Source organism: Hipposideros armiger, unplaced genomic scaffold (assembly GCF_001890085.2).
Source record: "Hipposideros armiger isolate ML-2016 unplaced genomic scaffold, ASM189008v1 scaffold_875, whole genome shotgun sequence".
Taxonomy (NCBI): domain Eukaryota; kingdom Metazoa; phylum Chordata; class Mammalia; order Chiroptera; family Hipposideridae; genus Hipposideros; species Hipposideros armiger.
Window position 1 is genome coordinate 215,815 of NW_017732225.1, and position 20,422 is coordinate 236,236.

Sequence of the window (20,422 nt, forward strand, 5' to 3'; positions counted from 1 at the left end):
CAGCAACTTGTCTGTTCCCCTTTCCCCAATTCCCCAGCACTGTTCCCATCCCCCCAATTCCCCAATAAAAATCTTAAAAAAAAAAAAACAGTATTCAAAACAGAAAATATACAAGGATAGATGGAAGCTAAGTTCTTTAAACCTGGGAAAAACAATTTATCTTTTGTAAGTATATTGTAACCATATAAAAATGAATTTAAATTACATTTTTAAAATCTAGAGATGATTATATTTATATTCTGAAGTCAATGTAATCTACTTTTCTAAAAGTCTGCACCCCCTAGCTAAGGTGGTTTGGCTATAGTCCTGTTGATAGAAGAAGAAGTATTTTAAAATATTTCAAAGTTCCATCTAATATTTTCTTACTTAGGAACATGGAAGAAAGGAATGAAGCTGTCAACTTACTCTACACCTCAGATAACAGTTTCTCTGCCTAACTGAAACTCTTTTTCGCTCACTATAAGCATACCCAAGCTCTGCTGGAAGGACTTCTGTAGCACAAGCTGGAAAATCTCCTCAAATTCTGCATTGGTAAGACTTGATTTTTCCTGCAGAGACAAGGGTAGGGGAGGAAAACTGCTCATCTTTTCCCATTCCTCCTGTATGGCCAGTCAGGGAAGCCTCCTTTAGATGAGGCAGTAAATTCACAAAGCTGAGAGCCTGAAGTCAATGAACATACCTAAGGACCCCATTAACGCTATCCCAGATCCCTTGGGAATAAAGGAGCGAAAGGAAAAAATTGATAAAGTTTCTGTCCACCTCTACTCTCATCTCCAACCCACTTCAGCCCTTCCCTACCCTTTATTTCCTGCTGAATGCTTTCATCATAACATTTTTTACCTCTTTGAGGAAAGGAATAAGAAACTGAAAAGGAATAAGAGACTGAAACTACAGGATGTATTTCCCCAACATGAAAAGATTCTGTTTGTCTAGGCTAGATGACTAGGAGAAACTGTGCCATTAAAGCCCAATATAACTGATACCTTTTTTTTCTTCTCTGCTTGCTTGTTGTCTTGAGCCTTTACTTTCTTCTCCTGGCCACTGCTTGGACCATTCTTTGTGGTTGCTTTTGCCTTCTTCTTCTTCTTCTCTAACCTGGCCTTTAGCAGGTTTGGCCTGGCTTGTACCACTGGAGAACTGATCCCCAGGGTCTCCTCTTTGGGTGAGTTAGGGCTATAGGACATCAGGCTATGCAATTTTTGTGCAGGTGGAGCAAAGGTTTTTTTTGGTCCTTTCCCATATTCTGAAAGAAATTTGATTATCAAATGGAATTTATGAAACATAGAGTCTAATACAGGGACTGCCAAACACTGCCCATTGACTGGCCATATCAGAATTATCTGGAAAAAATTTTAATAAATTCAGATTTCTAGGCCTTTCCTCACCCATCATCACCCCACCTGCCCTGAGATTCTGATGTAGTTTGAAATGAGACCCAAGCATTTGTAGTTTTACAGGTCTATCTAGATGATGATTCTGACATACTTCCAGGCTTAGGAACCACTACATAACTCAAAGGTGATAAATATAAGCATATGGAAAACTGAATTATTCAAATGTGAAATTTTTTAATTTGCTCATTTTAACTTTGGACAATATTTTACAAGAAATTAGAGAAAATGGAAAAAAACTAGTCAAAATCTACAAATGATGCAATGAAAATTGGATTGATCCTCCCAGATATAAATAATATCTCTTTCTTCTGAGCTTCCATAACACTTTGTACTTCCCTGGTAGCATTCACCCCATTCAAATTTATGTTATAGATATTTAAATGTTTTTTCTCTCCCTACAAGTTCATATATTCCTTGAGCAGGACTGTTTTCTAAGTCATACATATTTCACTCAAAGTATCTAGAAACGTAGCAACTTTAACAGAGTGGACACAAAATATATGTGAACTGAGCTTCCCTTTGGTGGGCATCTGGACCTTTTGGTCCAGATGACCAAGAGCTGAGACAGAAGGGGGAAATGAGAGAAATGTATAAAGTGAACTTCATCACTCTTGACTCACCTTCTTTACTCTGCAATGTTGTCATCATTCAGCTCAGAAGCTACACTTCGTGTCTCTGTTAGGAAAAATAAATAAATTAAAAATAAATAAATAATGACTCTGATTGAATATGATTTTAAACTTTCTTCTCTCCCTGTTTTCTTGGGTTCAGGATCTCTTTTCCTGGAACCCCTGAACTACATTTTCTGCCTTCTTGACTACACTTCTCATCAGTGCGAATTACATGCCAGGGGATAAGGAGGGTTACTGTTTTAAAGATTAGCAATAATCCTTAGTCTTTTAAGTGCCTAGAACCATGTCCAGCATGAAGCAGGCACTCGTCAGTAGGTAGTAATAGTGGTAGTGATGTGTTAAAAAAAACAAAATTCGCTTTCAGCGGCTGTGAAGCTTGAGGGATCCCAGCAGGCCAAAGACGTCGTATCTCAACGTATTCCCAGCCCTTCGACCCTCCCCGCAAAGCTCTCAATAAAATGGTTTGATCCAAAAAAAAAAATTGAACTAAGTAAATTTTGAAGATCTTATTGACTTTATTAAATGATTCATAAATCAGGCAGCATCCAATCTACCGGACAGAAAGGAGCTCCAGGAAGCTATACAAAATAAAAGATTTTTATAGGCAGAAGGGAGAAGAACAAGGAAGTTAAAGGGTCTATCTGGCAGATTGCCAAGCTAGTGCTGATCAGGCAATTCCTGATTGACTGGCTTAAGATTCCATTTCTAGGAGGGCTGAAACTGTAATTAAATTAAGTCTTGGTTTGGTGACATGGGGCTTAGCATAAGAAGCTCCATTTGGGGCTTGTTGTCTTGTTTTTAACAGATGGAAGTATAAATAATAATAAGATAGTAGTAGTAGAGTATGGACGGGCCTGGCTGGGAGTTCAAGAGAGTTTTCTTCAGAGAAATAACCTCATTTCACAAGTTAAATGCTTAAAACACAAATAATTTGGCAATTCTATGACTTAATTCAGAGGTCCCTATGCATAGAGACCTCCTTGTTTAACATCACTCTAATGTATATTTTTCCCTTTACTTAGATCTTCTAGTCCAATAAATTTTCCAGTGTGCTGGATTCTAGCAATCTTTATTCATGGCTAGGAAATATTTGGTAACCAACTGAGGTCCCCAGAGAAGCGAGTAATAAGAATCTAGCATCTCCTCTCTATAGCCATAGTTCATGTGTCACTATCTACTCACAAATGTTCTACATTACATCAATATGCTTCATTATTATTACCAAAATTGTGACTAATAATAATGAATAACACTTATTGAACATTGATCATATTTCTTACCCTTTACACATATCATCTCATTTAATATTCACAATAAACCTATGAGATAAATGCCACCTGGGGAAATTGAGGCTTAGAGGGATTTAGAGATATTAAGTAATTGATGAGTGGTAAAATCAGGATTACAACTGTCTGATTTAAAAGTCTGTAAGCTATGCTACATCCTAATAGTCTAGTTCAGTGCTTCACAAGCATTTTAACCTCATAGCACACACAAAAAGTGTAGACTAAAAGTACACATTGAAGCACATGGAAAACTATATTTCTAGGTACTTTAGAGTGAAAGGACCAGGCTGTTCACAGCCATAGGCAATGGAGGGATGGAAGTGATGGGCCTTCAATCACATCATACGCTGGAGATTAGTATACCTACACAGCTATAAGTCATCTGTGGCCCAGGAGAGTGCCAAAACTCATCTTGTGATATTCCAATAATTTATACATTTTTCAATCTATATTGATATTGATATTGATAATTTTTCTATCCAGCTATTTGAAGATAATTGCCTTTTGTTTTATCAGCCTAAACTTCTTATAACCCTCTACCCAGTTTTTTTAGGCTTAAAGCATATAATTCACTCTTTATTTTAACAGTTATAACAAACACTGTAGCTCTGGTAGGGTCTTTAGAGGTAATAGAATGCCATCTCCCCCTTTTACAGATGAAAAAATATACAAAGACAGGTTAAGTGGTTTGCCCAAAGCCTCAGTGCTAATACCCAGGCCTTCGGATTTTAAATGATATTAATAACATGTCTATTCTTCTCAATGATCTTATTTCTGGCTGTTAGTTTTGAGTACTTTGAAGGTCTGAACCTGAAACTCAATCTTCTAATTCTGCCATCTGCCACTATACAGAGACCCAAAAGCAGCAAAAAATGGATCTTCCAGTTTATATACAGTTCCCTTTAAAGGATCTGGAAATGTTAAGACCTCAAATGACCAAGCTACAGTAAACACTCTGTTGTTCAGGGTGTAGAGTTCCTCTCCCTAGTTCCCAAGATGAATTCAAAAGGTGTTGGGGCTTGACTTAGTGGGGCCACAGTATGGCTGAGTGCAAAGTATTTTTAAATTATCTTTTGGTATTTTTCTGTTCCTTTTCTTGGTTGTATAAATATAAATAATTCAGATGTGAATTATAATATAATGATATATAATGTGAATATAAATAATCTGCAGAACTACTTTTCCTTGATATTAAAGAGCACATTTGCTTACTTTTTCCATTTAACTCATCACCACCAACCCCCAAAATTATTTGCTCCAGGAAAAAAAGCAAATGGGAAATTGGGGGAGAAAAAATGCAGCAAATTGGTCTCCTTCTTTATGGTAATCTTAAATAGAAGCTAGAAACTGAATAAAATTGGCTGCAATTTTATTCGACCACAAATGACAAATACATCTTCTCTCAGACTCCAGAATTCCAAAAATAATCATGAGAAGTCACTATGAAGGTAATCTACATTATAAGAAAAGCTATACTAAATGAGAAATGAGAAATTAGTGTATTTGAGATATTTGATTTTTTTTAAATGTACATTTACATAATATGCTGTATATCCATCAACTATCTCGAAGAATACACAAGAACTGACAAAAGTACCTCTGGAGAATGGAACTGTGTGGCTGGGGGTGGAAGCGAGCTTTTTACTGTACCACCTTATGCATCTCTAGCATTTTATAACATATATATATTACCACTTCAAAAACGATTTTTTAAAATTTTAAATTCTTTAAGTAAAATGAAAAGAATATTTTGATCAACCTAAAAATGCAAGAGTTTCCAATATTTAGGTTCAAATCATTTTCTAAGCCCATAGTGACCTCTCTAGGCAAAAGTGTGTTACTGGAGCCCTAATCAACTGGATAAAATTGTGGATCATTGTTGACTTAATAAGATGTAGTAAATCTGTAAGCAGTGATGTATAATCTAGAGGGGAGGGGAGTAATGAAGAACCTTACTTTTAAAGAAAATCTCTAAACTGATCAATAAAGGGGAAGCCAGAAAGTCACTGTCTGACAATTCAAGTCTCTGCTTCTCTGTTTCAGACTAATTATTTTCTCCCACAATAACAAATACTGAAATTTAGTTCACAGAGAGAAAAATTTTAAAAAGACAGTAAATAAATATCAGGTTGTCAGAAAAATCATGATGTATTTTTCCATCTTTTTCGTTGCAAAAATGCGTCATGACTTTCAGACAACTCAATATATAAAACGCCACCAACTTTCATCTGACCAGCTACTAAATGACTAGGGGCTCTAGATCCAGGGATAACATTTGAGGTTTTAATTTCCCTTCTCTTACCTTAGATGAAAAAGAGAGGGGGAAAATCCAATAAAGCTTTAAATATGAAAGTAAAAGAAAGTTCTATAAACCAGGTGCTATTCATTCAATATAAAAAAGAAGGGTGAATAAGAAGGGGGGGCAGACTTAGAAACAACAAATAAAGGGCACCAAGGGAAGGTGAATGAGGTATTCCAAAAAAATAGGAAGTTTTATTTCACTTAGACATTAAAAATCATCACATTGTTTTTAAGATAAAATTACCTAGCTCAGCAGCTCTCAAAGTATTATCCAAAGATTCCTGGGGGTCTCCTCCCTTTTCCAACTATTTATCTGTGTTAGGCTGAATTTTCTCATATACTTCAACCAAAACAAGATTCAGGCATACCCTGCAGCTTTGGTTCCAGACCACCACAATAAAGTGAGTACTGCAATAAAGCAAGCCGTACTCTTTTTTCTAGTGGAGAGTCTTGCCTTCAATTTGTAAAAAAAGACCTATGAAGGGCCAGCCGAGTGGCTCAGTTGGTTAAGAGCTCGTTCAAGAGTTTGAGCTCTGAGCAACAGCAGTTCGATGCCCGGCCCGAGCTAAGCAGCAGCTGAGCTGCCAACAGGTGGCAGGATGGCTCAGCTAAAAAAAAAAAAAAAACACACACACACCTGTGAAGTGCAATAAAGCAGAGTGCAATAAAAGGAGGTATGCCTGCCTGTATCATAACGGATTTAATTCAGAAGCATGAAAATCCAGCTGTCTTCTATCAAGCCAGATATGAAATACATTTACAAAAACATAAAAAACACCATTCTTCACACTAGCTTTCCTTTCGTTTAGGAAAAAATATTTTTCATAAAAATGTTATTTATGTTAACATGTAATGGGTTTATTGTTATTTTAACATTGATATGTTTAACTTTGTTTAATTTCTAATAGATTAATACCAATAAATATATAGATATAAACCAATATTTTGGAGTCCTTCATAATTTTAAGAGTATAAAAGGGTTCTGAGACCAACATGTTTGAGAACTGATCTAAATAACATAATTCAGTCTTGTCAATATTTTTCAAAAAACATTCTCCTCCCTCCTCCCCCTACTTAGAATGTGTTCACAAATGTCCCTCTCCTAACTATCCAATAGTCCTTCTTTATATTGTCCCTGGAATCCTTGGTCTAAGAGAACAAAAATAAACCCTTTTAGATTTGTCCTCTAACACAGACTCCATGGGCCTCGAAAATCTGTATTTAAAGACTATATTTAAAATCTCCTTTAGGCTGGAGTTCGATTTGCTTTTGGCTTTAATGTCTAATGGTGTGTAGACCCCTGCTTATTTTCATGCCTCTATTAGTAATAGTAGTTTCCTTTGTTTTTTTGTGTGTGTGCTCAGCAAGCATGATTTAAAACTTTTAACAAAACAGAGGGAAAAGATTCCAGCTACCCTACTGCCTATATTAGGCCACCTAACAAGACATTACTATCATAACTACTGTACTTGAACTACCGTATTTCCCCATGTATAAGACGCTCCCATGTATAAGATGCACCTTAATTTGGGGGCCTGAAATTTGAAAAAAAATGTACTACATAAAGTTATTGAACTCAAGTTTTATTCATCATAAAACTCATACAATTCCTCATCACTCTCAAAACTCCCAACCATTAGCTTGCCCTCATCTGTGTCTGATGACCAATCAGTCTTCATACATTGCCTTGTCCTCAGTTCCATCTATGGCATTTGAAATCTACAACCACTGTATAAATGCACCGTTTTTAGATCCCAATTTTTTCAAAAAAGGGTGCATCTCATACATACATGGGGAAATACGGCAAACCTTTTTACAGACGCTTATAAATAAATTAATGGTGAAGTAAAGCTTCTTGGTTCAGCGAGAGCAAGAAAGCACAGAGATATAGCCACTTATCACCAAATTACTGACTCTCTTTCTGGATTCTTATCTCGTTCAGACTCTTGCTATCTACTGACAGATGCTTCCACATGTGCCGCTATTACGGACCTCAAACTTCCAGATTCCTGCACCATTATCCCTCTCCGGGTGCTAAGGTTTGGAACAGTAAAAGGTCTGAGGGAAGAATTTTTGGTGATTTGCATTTTTTCTCTCTCTTCCCTCACCAATTCTCTCTTAAGGATAACAATTAAGATCGGAGGTATCACAGAGTCAAAAGTCCTTGACGCCGCTCAAAGGGTAAAATAATGGCTTTCTAGCTTTTCTTCCCCATCAAGAACCCCACCATGAGAGAATTTCCCCTCAGCTGCCCCTCCCGCTGAGGCACCAGTATCCTTATTCTCGCTCAGACCAGCGTTGCCTGCCATGAAATTCTTAAAGGAGCACCGTGACATTGTTTGTTGGAGGTGAGTCTGGGGTTAGAGGTTCTAAGGAACAGGGGTAAGAGTTGGTTGTCGCACTGAAGAGAAAACTCCTCAGACGAAAGGTTCCAGGATTGGCCGCACCTAGAAACTTCACCTGCAAAGGGAGAGGAGCCTGCTACCTTCTGGAACGAGGAGCAGGGTGACCAATTTCAGCAATCCCGCAAGCCCCTCCAACCTCGACTCACTTTTCCCGCCACCAAGAAAAGGCACGAGGCCACACAAAGCTCCGCAGCTCCCTCAAGCGGCGAACTCCCAGTGCTGAGGCGCATGCGCAGCTGGAAGCCGCTTTGCTCGCGCCGCTGAGTTATTTCCGCAAGCTTCCAATCGAACGTCCCGTAAAACTACAAATCCCATAATCCTGGTCGGCCTCACCCTTTTTGTTTTTAAGGCGGCAGCAGCAGCGCCTGATCGTTAAGGAAGCACATCTTTCTTTTCCTAACTTTTCTCTCCCAGACTGCCTTTTCCTTCGTCTTTTCGTTCCGATTCCTATTCTTCCTTTTAGTCTCCTTCGCACCCTTATTTTAATATTTTAATATTAACCCCACTCTCACCTCTACCGCCCTCCTCTCAGCCTCAGGACCTGCACCCCCAAGCACTTGGCAGGGAGAACGGGCCACCTAGCACCCAGTGGAAAGGGCGTCGAATAGCTTCCTCCCCATTGGCCCAGGCAGGGGCCCAAAGTAGGCCAAAACCTCTTCGCCAGCTACACTCGTTTTTCTAGAAGGGGGCGCAAAGCTGCAGCTTGCGCTCGGGAAAGACTGAATGCGATATGATGGCTGTGGTTGGCACAGGGTCGCAGTCCGCGGGCTAGGAACCCGTGCGCAGGCGTCGGGTGGTGGGCGGAGGCGTTGGGGTCGGGGCCGTGCGTGTAGAAGCAGAGGAAAGGGCGTGGTGTCCCCAGGTGATCGCGACTGGGGCAAGGCGGAGGAGCAGAGAACTACTCAGCCATTTCCGGGGAAGAGGAAGTTGGACAACATCGGCTGTTTTAAAAGTGATGATTTTTTTCAGTTCAGCAGCGAATATTTTCCAGGGGGGTGAGTTAAAATGACCTATCGTATTTTACTGAGAACAGTTCGTAGCAAGACGGTCGGTACGCTCCGCTCCTTCCCTTCCTCTACTTTTAAATTTCACCCCTCCGCCCCTCGGAAACCTTTCTAAGGAGGTGGGCAAAGCGGAGGGGGGAGGTTAGAGGGGGAAATCCATGTCATAAATAATTCATGAGGGCCATCCCATTCCTTCGCCACGCCCCCCCAATCGTGCTGACGCACGTTACGTGTACCAAACCTGAGGAAGCGACGTAACAGTCCGCGCCCCTAGGCGGAGGGCGGGGTGTCGTCTCCAGCACGTGCTGCATCTACCCGCGCAAGCCCTAAAGGGTGTGCGCAGGCGCTGCCCGCTAGGGGGAGGAAGGAGGCGGGGTAGGGAGGTTGTTGGGTTTAGAGCCGGGCGGAGACCGCTGAGACTCATTCCTCAGGAACAAGGGTCGGGTGTCAAGGAGACCTTTTCACACCAGCTCCCCGTATCCCGCCTACGGTGGGTGGGATCGCGCGGCAGAGACAAAGGATATCAGTAGGGACGAACATAGCTGCGAAGGGAAGTAGGGTGTCAGTTTGGGGTGGTGGGCTCTTTGTGGGGGTTGAGGGGGGGCTATATTTAAACTCCCGGAGCCGTTAAGTTGATTCGTACTCGGATGCGCGCGCGACCAGGGTGGTGGCAGAGTGCGCATGCGTGATTCCGGGACGTGAGGAACGCGCTCCAGCAGCGCGCGCTCGCGCCAAAGTGGTAGTGGTAGGGGAGAAAAGGGTCCGCGCACGCGCAGTTGATTCCTCGAGTTCGGGTCTCGCGGGCATCTTGTGGTCTCGCGGGCGAGTGGGACGCGCTTCGGGGGAGGCGCTTGGGCGCGAGACTAGGCGAGAAGAGCAGAGCTGCGCGCGCACTCGAGAGGGGGAAGGGAGCAGGGTCTAAGAAGGGGGGTTAAGCCCCCTGCCCCCCCCCTCCGTAGCCCTCTACTGGGACGGAATAAGGGGAAGAAATGATCGAGATGGCGGCAGAGAAGGAGCCGTTTCTGGTGCCGGCCCCGCCGCCTCCGCTTAAAGAGGAGTCGGGCGGAGGGGGCGGCCCCTCGGTGCAGCCGCACCGAGAGGCCGCCTCCGGGGAGCTCCGCGGCGGGACGCAGCGCGGGCCGGGCCCGCGCGCGCACACAGCCGGGGCTCCGGCTTCTGGGGCCGGGAAGGAGAGCCCCGGTGCTACATCCATCCCTCGGGGAGGCCAGTCGCAGCAGCAACGAGGGGGCGGCCCCCAGGCGCAAGGGGAGGCCAGCTTGTCGGATCCCCAGGGGCGAGCCGCTCCCCCGGACGTTGGGGAGGAGCGACGGGGAGGGGGCGGAACAGAACTGGGGCCCCCTGCCCCGCCTCGACCCCGTAATGGCTATCAACCCCACCGGCCCCCTGGGGGAGGTGGGGGCAAGAGGAGAAATAGCTGCAATGTAGGAGGTGGTGGAGGCTTCAAACATCCGGCCTTCAAGAGGCGCAGGCGGGTTAATTCGGACTGTGACTCTGTGTTACCCTCCAACTTCCTCCTGGGGGGCAATATCTTTGATCCACTGAATCTGAATAGTCTCCTGGATGAGGAAGTGAGCCGCGCACTCAATGCAGAGACCCCTAAGTCATCCCCACTTCCAGCCAAGGGGCGAGATCCAGTGGAGATTCTCATCCCCAAAGATATTACTGACCCACTCAGTCTCAATACTTGCACTGACGAGGCCCAAGTAGTTCTTGCTTCGCCACTCAAGACTGGTCGGAAGCGGCATAGACACCGGGGACAGCACCACCAGCAGCAGCAGGCAACAACTGGAGGGAACGATAGCCACTCCGTGCTACCCACAGCCCCCCTCACTCCCTCACTCCATGGGGAGGGCACCACACAGCAGCAGCGGCATAGGGGCCAGAATCGGGATGCCCCCCAGCCCTATGAACTCAACACAGCCATCAACTGCAGGGATGAGGTCGTGTCTCCCCTTCCATCTGCCCTACAGGGTCCCTCAGGCTCCCTTTCAGCCCCTCCAGCTGCCTCAGTTACCTCTGCACCCTCGTCTTCCTCCTCACGACATCGAAAACGTCGCAGGACTTCCAGCAAGTCAGAGGCAGGGGCTAGGGGTGGAGGCCAGGGTCCCAAGGAAAAGGGCCGAGGGAGTGGGGGAGGCCGCCACCACCTCCACCCACTACCTGCAGCAGGCTTTAAAAAGCAACAGCGGAAGTTCCAGTATGGGAATTATTCCAAGTACTATGGGTACCGCAATCCTTCCTGTGAGGATGGGCGCCTTCGGGTGTTCAAGCCTGAGTGGTTTCGGGGTCGGGACGTCCTCGATCTGGGCTGCAATGTGGGCCATCTGACCCTGAGCATTGCCTGTAAATGGGGCCCATCCCGCATGGTGGGCCTGGATATCGATGCCCAGCTCATCCACTCGGCCCGCCAAAATATCCGACACTACCTATCTGAGGAGCTGCGTCTGCCACCCCAGACTTCTGAGGGGGACCCAGAGGCAGACAGTGAGGAAGGGACCACGACCGTCCGAAAAAGAAGTTGCTTTCCAGCCTCACTGACAGCCAGCAGGGGTCCCATCGCTGCACCCCAATTGCCCTTGGATGGAGCAGACACATCAGTCTTCCCCAACAATGTTGTCTTCGTCAGGGTAAGAGGGTGTTGGGTTAGGGGCCAGGCATGAAGATGAGATTAAACGGGAATATGGCAGGGGAAGGTATGAAACAGATTTCTGCACATGCAGTTCTCACTAGGAGAACCAGGTCCTTAAGGGTCTGAATCTGCAACTGATTCACCTAGGTTGTCTCTTCCTCCTATAAACTAGAAAGGTGGGAGCTCTACCTGGGCTCTTTTCTCATGACAAGCCCCAAATTAGGGTCTTCTTTTGCCCTGCTCCCAGCCTGGATTATAATCCAGACCAGTCCACCTTCCTTTGGAGGCTACTGCTGATACTAAGGGCTTTGGTCTAGTTTCTACTGAAAACTTTCTACTGAAGATGCATGAAGGGATGGGTGTCAGACATGGAACGTCTTCAGATGTGGGGATTAGATAGTGGCTAATATTTACAGTTTCTCTCCTTTGATAGGGATCTTGTTTGCATTATATACAGAGTTGGTTGAAGAGTGTGAGTGGTGAGGAACCCAAGAGGCTTGACATTAGGTCATCTCTACGTTGACCCTAGACAATGGGATGGGGAAGAGTCAGAGTCCTCTGCAGGAAGGGAGTAACATGTCTTCAGCATGTGTCCCTTGACTGCACATAGTTCCCCATAGTGTTGGCAGTATGTTGCGTCAAGCCTAAAAGAATGGACTTTTCCAGAGGGTAGTAATGAGCTTATCTAGAAAAGGTTTCCTGAGGGATGAGACTCTTATCTGGAAGAAAAGAAAGAACAAGCCTGAAACTTTGCAAGTCCCAACTACAGAGAAGGAACCACAGGTTTCCTTTTCAAATCTCGGTTAGGTCCCTTTGCATAATGTTGAGTCCCTCAACTTACGTTTGTGGACAGGGTCTTGGAGGAACCCCAGCATTCTTAGCAGTTTCATCCCAGCTTTGGAGATCTCATGGACACTTTGCTCAATTTAAAATTGCCTGGGTTCTGTTTTTATATTTGATTGGTTTACCACCAGTAGCATGCAAGAAAATGAGACTCAGTGGGCACCATGTATCACAGATAACTGTGGCGAAGGGCTAAAGTGAGGCTGCAGGACGAGTTGTGTGGAGGCAGTGGTTCTTTTCATGCCTCTTGTTGACCTGGCCCCCTATTCTTGCCCTCAGGGTAATTATGTGCTGGATCGAGATGAGCTGGTGGAGGCCCAAACACCTGAGTATGACGTGGTGCTCTGCCTCAGCCTCACCAAGTGGGTGCATCTGAACTGGGGAGATGAGGGACTGAAGCGCATGTTTCGCCGGATCTACCGGCACCTACGCCCTGGGGGCATTCTGGTCCTGGAACCCCAACCTTGGTCATCCTATGGCAAGAGAAAGACTCTCACAGTGAGTTGGGGTTTCAGTGGACATTGTGGGACATCCTTCCTTCAGTTGAGGCAAGAAGGCCTCGAGGAAGCAGAAAGGACTTTCTGAGCAAAGTGAAAAGTTCCCCTGGGTTGTCGGGTGGGCATCATTCTCTGCCAAGGGAGAAGGCAGCAAGCTGAAATGGTCCCCTGCCCTTGTCCATAGGAAACAATCTACAAGAACTACTATCGAATCCAGCTGAAGCCAGAGCAGTTCAGTTGCTACCTTACATCCCCAGAGGTGGGGTTCTCCAGCTATGAGCTTGTGGCCACACCCCACACCACCTCCAAAGGTAAGGCTGGCTTTTTTGTTGGGGGAGGAAGAGAGGCCAGTCCTGGTGGAGAGGGTGCAGACCCTATGGACTCTTGAGGTCCTGCCAACCCCTCCTGATTGCCCTCTCTTCTCAGGCTTCCAGCGTCCTGTGTACCTGTTCCACAAGGCCCGTTCCCCCAGCCACTAAGTGGCCCCCTGAACAGAAAAAAGTGTGAAGAAGCTGCCCACTACTCCTAAGGACCTGGGGGAAGAAGAAATTATCCCAGTCTTTCCTTTCTGGCTCCAAAGTTTCCTTTCTCGGATCTGCAAAGAAAGCTTTTCCTACATTGTTGCCCCAGCCTTCCTATACCTCTGACAACTAAGCAGCAAGCCCAGCTGTACTGGAGTTACTACCATCTTCCTCTCCCCCAGCCCAGTGGGCTGGATGGCATGGACTGTTTATTGACCTCTGTTCTCCTAGGGCATGGGAGGTGGGGAGTATCAAATTCTCTAGCCTCTTCCTCCTGTTCTTCCAAGGAGAGATTCCCATTCTCTTCAGCCCTTGTCCCTAGCTACGTTTCAGTGGACCATGGATAAATGGACTGAGGGTTAAGAGGGGTAAGCCTGACAGAGGCACGCAGGTACTGTGAAAATCCTTCCCTCTGCTGTCCCCCATTGGGAGAGGTGGTTGGGTTTGGAATGTAAGAACAGCACAATAAACTTGATGTTTAGGGCAGTGGCCCCCACACCTATGTCTGGCACTTTATAAGTAGGGAAGGGATGGTGCCTCTCTGTACAACCTGGGCTTCCTCTGCCCAAACTACAGTCTCAAGGTTTTTCAGTGGTTGGGAAGATTGTGGATTGCTGGTCAGATTTACACACAAGTATGCAGAACTCTAGACAGGAATAAGGTATAATGCAAATTTTGATGTGAAACTTGAAGAGCCCATCTATCCCCGCCCCTGCAGAAAAAAAAACTTTTTTTGTGTGTGGAAGCTTTGGCAGAAGGCTAACTTTGGAAGTTAACAGTGGAGTTGAAGTGGAGCTAGAAAAAGGCACTATGGACCAGACCACCTCCCCTCCCTGCTCTAGGACAGACCTACCACTCACCCTCTTTTATTGTGCTGTGGAATAAACCTAACTGGCAGTTTAACATGAAGCTCTTCAGCTTCATGTGTTCCTGAAGCTTTGGACATTCATTCAACAAATATTGAACACTCTTGGGTCAGGTGTAAACAAGATGGGCAAGGCCCTTGAAAGTAAAAGCAAGGAGATTAATTTCAACAACTGGGTACTAGTAGCTGACTTGCAGGTTCCTTGAGCTGGGGAATAAGGGAATATTTCCCTGAAATTTACTATGTGGGCTGAGACCTACATGTTAAAGTGATCAAAGTGGTGCAAAGAAACAAACATGGTGTCAAAAGTGGCAGCTGTGACAAATCGGAAATATGTGGGGAGGGTATCTGAACCCCTGACTTGGGCAGTGTTTTCTACTTGTCATTACTGAGTTCTTTAAAAGAGGGCCAAAAACTTGACATCGAGGCAACGTCCAACCTGAGGCTTGACCCCATCTTAAGGCTCCCAAGAAGAGTTCCATTTATTAGCAAAACCATTTTATTTCTAATATTTTAACACAAAAATATGAACCAGCAATTCCAGGTCTAAGCTTCCCATCGCCTCAGTATCCGATGCATGAGGAAGGTATCCTCTGAAGGGCGGGGCCGGAGATGAAGCCGGAGAGGGGGAAGACCGTCCAGGGTCAGGTGTGGAGATTCATAAAATAATGTTTCTGGGTTACACAGTATGGTCATGTCTGGCCCTGGCCCAGGTGGCTCCTGTTGGAGTTGGAGCCCAAAGTAAGGTTACACTAGGGGAGAGGAAAGAATCCGTGGCGGAGGTAGAAAGGGAACAAAAGGGGGCTCATGCCCAGGTCCCTCACCTTTGGAGGCAGGGTTCGGACCTGCGGCGGCAGAAGCGCCAATTTCTCCCTCAGCGCAGCGTTCAGAACTTGTTCCTCGGGTACCTGCAGGCTCACCAGGTCCCGGAAGAGCCGCTTACTGCGCGGCACGTTCAGCCCTGAGACCGCAGGGGGACAGGTAGTGAGCGGCGCCTCTCAAACCCACACCCGCGCCCGGCAGGCCGTCTGTCCCCCTCACCCTCAGCCACGCTCTCCTCCAGGCCGCAGCGGGTCTGGAACGACTTTCTCAGCTGTTCCTCCACGGCCTTTGTGGCATCGAATTGACCCGCGGCTGAGGCCCGCGCGGCCTGCAACTCGAGGCTCAGGGCCAGGCTGCTCTGCGGTGCAGGAGCCCCCAGGTCCTGCAGAACCGCGGGCTTCTCGCTTGGTGCAGCGACGGCCAGCAGCGGGTCGTACCGGACCGGGGAAGGTGGCGCTAGGCGGAAGCGGACCTGGGAGCAGAGAGCAAGGCGGTGAAGAGATAGGCGCGGGGTCGTCGGCGATTTGCCGGTGAAGCCATACGCCAGCTCACCTGCCGCCCCTTGCGGGCCCCGCCCCGCCGCTCCGCCCGCCCTTTCCGCCGCCCCGGGCTGCAATTCAGCCGCTCGGGGCTCTCCGACCGCGGGCTCGGGCTCAGGCTCAGGCTCAGGTCCAGGCCAGGCTCGGGCACTGGGGCTCGGGGCTCCGGAGCGCGGGGTTCTGGGGGAGACCCCGGGGCCGCCACGGCCTCTTCCCCTTCCACCGACTCCAGCTCTAACTTCTCACAGCCCATCATCTCGGCGTAACTGGAGGCCAAAGGTCACGGGGCACGGGCTCGCCACCTCCTCGTCCCGGCCCTTCCCAGACACCGCTACCGGAAACCGTTAGCCACTACCGAAAAGAGTGGGCAGACGAGCCCGCCTCGCCCTATAGACGCTCCTAAACGTCATTTCCGTTACTCCGCCCTCTGCCTCCAGCTGGTTTCCGTCCGCAGACTCTCTGCCCCTCCCCTAGGCCGGGGTTTTAGAGCTGAAGCCAGTGGAAGCCCTACGGATCCCCATCGGTACCATTTCTCCTTTCGAAATCTATGACTTTGCCTCCTTTCCCTAGGGAATCTTCACTTGGCTTCTGCTGGAGTGCTGAGTGTGTCAGTCTTCCCTGGCAGGGTGCCAAATGGACAGCTTTAACTTAACTGTCCAGTTTCCCCTCACTGGACCTCCCTACTTCGTGCCTTCACAGCATCTCCATGTTTTCTGTCGCCTCCGAACTCGAACCAGAACTTCCCAGTTTGAGTGAGGGCGGGGCTCACAGATGCCAGCCCCAGGCTCCCTCCTGCGACTCTGGTCTGGGCGGTCCTGGTTGCCCCCGCATTAACTGCCTCACTCAGCCTTGAGGCCTTTTGTGACTTTTTCTTTTTCGAAGGTCCCCTAAAATATTCATGTCTATAAAAACATGCCCTCATGTTACAAAACAGTTTTTAAGGATTTCAGTGGTTAAACACTAGAGACTTTCCTGCTAAAGTTTGGAATAAGAAAGTATGCCTATTCCCTCTACGCTTCATTTGTGAAAGGGAGTACGGAGGTACAAATGTAAATAAATACTTACATTTTTAAAAAGAAGTATAACTCATTTAAAAATTTTTATAATTACATACCTTGACAAGGCAAAAAAACAATGAAGGGAAAGAAGCTAGACTTTGAATGTATTTTATGCATTTGATTTTGGAAACCTATATGTTTTATATGATTGTATGATAAAAATTAACTTTTAAAAATCAGCCCCTAGAAGTTGAAAATGAAATGAAACAAATGAACCTAAATATATATCCAGTTGGTGGCCTAACTACACAGAAGGGAACACTCCTGAATGACTTGAAGACACACTGATTTAACTGTACATCCAAAGATCTACCCTAAGGACAAAATTAAGTGCCATTCAAAATAAAAAAATAAAATCAACTCCTATAAAATCTTAAATTGTACATAGTAGTCATATTGTTAAAAGTAGGTGGAAATGTGACAAAACATAATTATGTTGATTGTACCAGAACTGGAATTTTGTCACAGGAGAAAAGAGATGCAGATCTAAAATCAAGGATGTTATGCAAGTTCCCTGTAGTCTTGAATTAAATTAGGAAGTATCTGTATGAACTCATGGTATATTTTAGCTTAAATTAAAAAGTATAGGGGGCGGCTGGCTGGGTGGCTCAGTTGGTTAGCGTGTGTACTCTTAACTATAAGGTTGCCAGTTCAATTCCCACATGGATTGAAAAACAGCGACTGGACTTGGAGCTGAGCTGTGTGTGCCCTCCACAACTAGATAGAAGGACAATGAATTGACTTGGAACTGATGGGTCCTGGAAAAAACACACTGTTACCTAATAAAAAAAATTTTTTTTTAAATGCTCTATCTTAAAAAAAAAAAAGTATATCCTAATTCTGTCTACTGAAAGCCCTTAGAAACAACAATGGACTCAATCAGTACCCCTAGTCCCCAAATGTCGTAGTTAACTCTGTACCACTGGGCATTTCAAAACCTACACAAATGTTCACAGCAACTTTATTTATAATAGCCCCAAACTGGAAATAATCCAAAGATACTTCAACAGGTAAAGAGTTAAACTACTCAGCAATCAAAAGGAACAAATTTGATACACATAACTTGGATGAATTGCCAAGTTATTATACTGAGCAGAAAAAATAAAAAAGCCAATCCCAAAAAATTACATGCTGTGATATCTCATTTACATAACATTTTAGAAGTGACACAAGTTTAGAAATGGAAGACAGATTTAGCTGTTGCCAAATGTTAGGGACTAGGTAGAAGAGGTGGTGGGAGGGAGGTGGTTGTGGTCATAATAGGGCAACACCAGGAATCCTTCGGTGTTGGAACTGTTCATTTCCTTTACTGTTGTGGATACAGGAACCTACACAGGTGATAACATTGTACAGAACTTTATGCATACACAAAAAACTGAGTACAAAACTGGGAAATATGAATAAGATTGGTGGATTGTATGAGTGTCAGTATCCTGGTTGAGATAGTATAATAACGTTTTGCAAAATGTTATTTTGTGCTGTTTGTGCTGTTAGAATACCATTGACTGGGTGGCTATAAAAAACAAAAATGGGGCCGGCCGAGTGGCGCGATGGTTAAGAACTCGCTTGGGATGCCAGAGGGCCCCGGTTCGGATCCCACATATGAGGGCCAGTGACACTGACCTCCACAGCTAAGATGCTGGACGACGGCTCGACCTGGAGCTGGGCTGTCATGGGTCGCCGGCGACGGCGTGGGCTGCAGTCCCTGTGGCAGTGGATTGCCATGGGCTGCTGTGTGTGGCCGGCAGCCAGCGTGAGCGGCCAGCAGCCGCAGTGAGCAGCCGTCCAGAGGCCGGCGACTGATCTGCCTCACCCGGGAAGAGCGCAATGATGGTGCCAACTTGGGCCAGTGAAGCAACGTCCTCCACAGCCAGACTGAGGAACAAAACGACGGCAGCTTGTCTGTTCCCCTTCCCCCAATTCCCCAGCACTGTTCCCATCCCCCCAATTCCCCAATAAAAATCTTTTAAAAAAAAAACACAAAAAAAAACCAAAAACAAACAACAACAAAAAATGTATTTCTCACAGTTCTGGAGGCTAGGAAGTCCAAGTTCAAGACGCCAGCAGATTCAGTGTCTAGTGAGAAACTGCTTTCTGGTTCATGGACAGCTGTGTTTTCACTGTATTCTTTTATGGTGGAAGGGGGCAAGAGAACTCTCTGGAGTCTCTTTTAATGGCACTAATCAAAGGCCCTACCTCCAAATACCAACACACTGTGGATTAGGTTTCAACATATGAATTTGGGGAAGGACACAAACATTCAGTCTATAGCAATTACCATTGGGGAAAACTAGGGAAAGTGTGTAAGTGATCTTTCTGTATTATTTCTTATAACTCTGTTGAGAACCTACAATGATCTCAATAAAAATTTTAATTAAAAGTAATGTTGGGGTTGGGAAGAGGGGCAATGTATGAGTGTGGGTGGATAGAGGAAACAAGATTAGCCAAATGTGGATGATTTTTGAAGCTAGATGATGAGTACATGGAGGCTATTATAATATTTTCTTTACTTTTGTGTAGGTATATGAACATTTTTATAATGAAGCCTTTTTGTTTTTTGTTTGTTTGTTTGTTTTAAGGAGACTGAGGTAGCTTTGGCACACAGGAAGTGTTGGAGGTGAAACTTGAAACTGTCCCCCAGGCCTTGACTGTGCTAATAGATTAAAAAGTTCCTACAGGAACCCTAGCCACAAATTCAGTAAGCCTAATCCTCAGCCTTAAAATTTAGCTACTCCCTCTTTCTAGGCCGGGACACAGAGATAAGAACAAGCCATTCTTGTTTGCCAGTTTATGCTGTGGGCCTCCAGGAAGTGGAAAGTTAACCCGATGACTTTAAAAAAACAATATGATTGTGAGGAAATGAGGGGTCTCAGTCTTGCCCCACCACTCTTCTAGGACTTTTTTGGCTGGACCAGGTTGAGAGGCCTGGAATTGCTTTTTCTCTTTAAAAAAAAAAAAAAATCCCCCTCTACGAAGCTACTAATAAGTGAGGAAGACTTCTGTATCCTTAACTTTAGTCTTCTGGCAGCATGTTCTAGAGTTATACTCTCTTCTGCAAAGATGGATTCCAATTACATGCCCCACCAAACCACACCCTGAATGAAGGCAGTAGAAAGTGAGAAGGAGGAACCCAGGAGGAGGGAGTGAAGAGAGGAGTTGTAAATATGGTCCAGGAACTGAACCCCCTCTACTCTAAGCAAAAGAGGGGAGAATCAGAAAAACTACCCTGACCCGATTACCTGAGGTTGCCGTGAGGGGTGCCCTGCCCAAGCCCTCATCAGCTAGCACTTCCCTCCACTCTCTAGGCTGGAGAGGTCCCACTTTTTTATTATCTGCTATCCAGGGAAGATTGGGAAGAGGAGAGAAAAGGGAATGCTGAGGGAAGAAGGAAAGAGGCACAGAGAAGACCCCCAGGAAAAGGTCACTCTTTAGACTCTTAAGTTCTGTCTTTATGGGTTAGATCTGATCAGGTTGTGATCTTCTCTGTAGTAATCTGGGAGGGGCATCCCAGACCTGGTTTTGGGAAGGCAGGCTCTGGAAGTGGTCATTCAGGGTCATGCCTGAGCTTCTGCTGGGCCAGACACTCTGGGTGGGCTAGGTGGGAC

The 20,422-nt window shown here is 45.6% G+C and overlaps 3 protein-coding genes across 11 annotated transcripts in view; 1 reads left to right on the top strand and 2 right to left on the bottom strand.

The window, feature by feature from the left end:
• ZCWPW1 (zinc finger CW-type and PWWP domain containing 1) overlaps nt 1-9,331 on the bottom strand; it is a 36,614-nt gene extending 27,283 nt beyond the window's left edge. For 6 of the 8 annotated variants that reach the window (XM_019629943.1, XM_019629942.1, XM_019629940.1 and 3 more), the window contains exons 1-4: nt 8,531-9,013; nt 2,015-2,069; nt 984-1,243; nt 470-548 (exon numbers count right to left, since the gene is read on the bottom strand). In XM_019629943.1, the coding sequence (XP_019485488.1) occupies nt 470-548; nt 984-1,243; nt 2,015-2,042 (367 nt within the window). In that variant the 5' untranslated portion in view covers nt 2,043-2,069; nt 8,531-9,013. Of the gene's footprint in view, nt 1-469; nt 549-983; nt 1,244-2,014; nt 2,070-8,073; nt 8,152-8,530; nt 9,014-9,263 lie in introns of those variants that run through there. The other 2 variants (XM_019629945.1, XM_019629939.1) reach the window with 2 other exon arrangements.
• A 286-nt stretch (nt 9,332-9,617) lies between these two features.
• Nucleotides 9,618-14,034, top strand: MEPCE (methylphosphate capping enzyme). Its single transcript, XM_019629937.1, has 4 exons — nt 9,618-11,670; nt 12,795-13,013; nt 13,197-13,323; nt 13,439-14,034. The coding sequence occupies exons 1-4, from the start codon at nt 10,012-10,014 to the stop codon at nt 13,489-13,491; spliced, it is 2,058 nt and encodes a 685-aa protein (XP_019485482.1). The 5' UTR covers nt 9,618-10,011; the 3' UTR covers nt 13,492-14,034.
• An 821-nt stretch (nt 14,035-14,855) lies between these two features.
• Nucleotides 14,856-16,186, bottom strand: PPP1R35 (protein phosphatase 1 regulatory subunit 35). Of its 2 annotated transcripts, none has more exons than XM_019629900.1 (4): nt 15,773-16,186; nt 15,440-15,692; nt 15,223-15,359; nt 14,856-14,991 (listed from the first exon to the last, which is right to left on the bottom strand). In XM_019629900.1, the coding sequence occupies exons 1-4, from the start codon at nt 16,013-16,015 to the stop codon at nt 14,962-14,964; spliced, it is 663 nt and encodes a 220-aa protein (XP_019485445.1). In that variant the 5' UTR covers nt 16,016-16,186; the 3' UTR covers nt 14,856-14,961. The 2 variants fall into 2 exon arrangements, with proteins under 2 accessions (XP_019485445.1, XP_019485444.1); XM_019629899.1 differs by having other exon boundaries at nt 14,856-15,118; nt 15,773-16,184.
• Between the last annotated feature and the right edge of the window lie 4,236 nt (nt 16,187-20,422).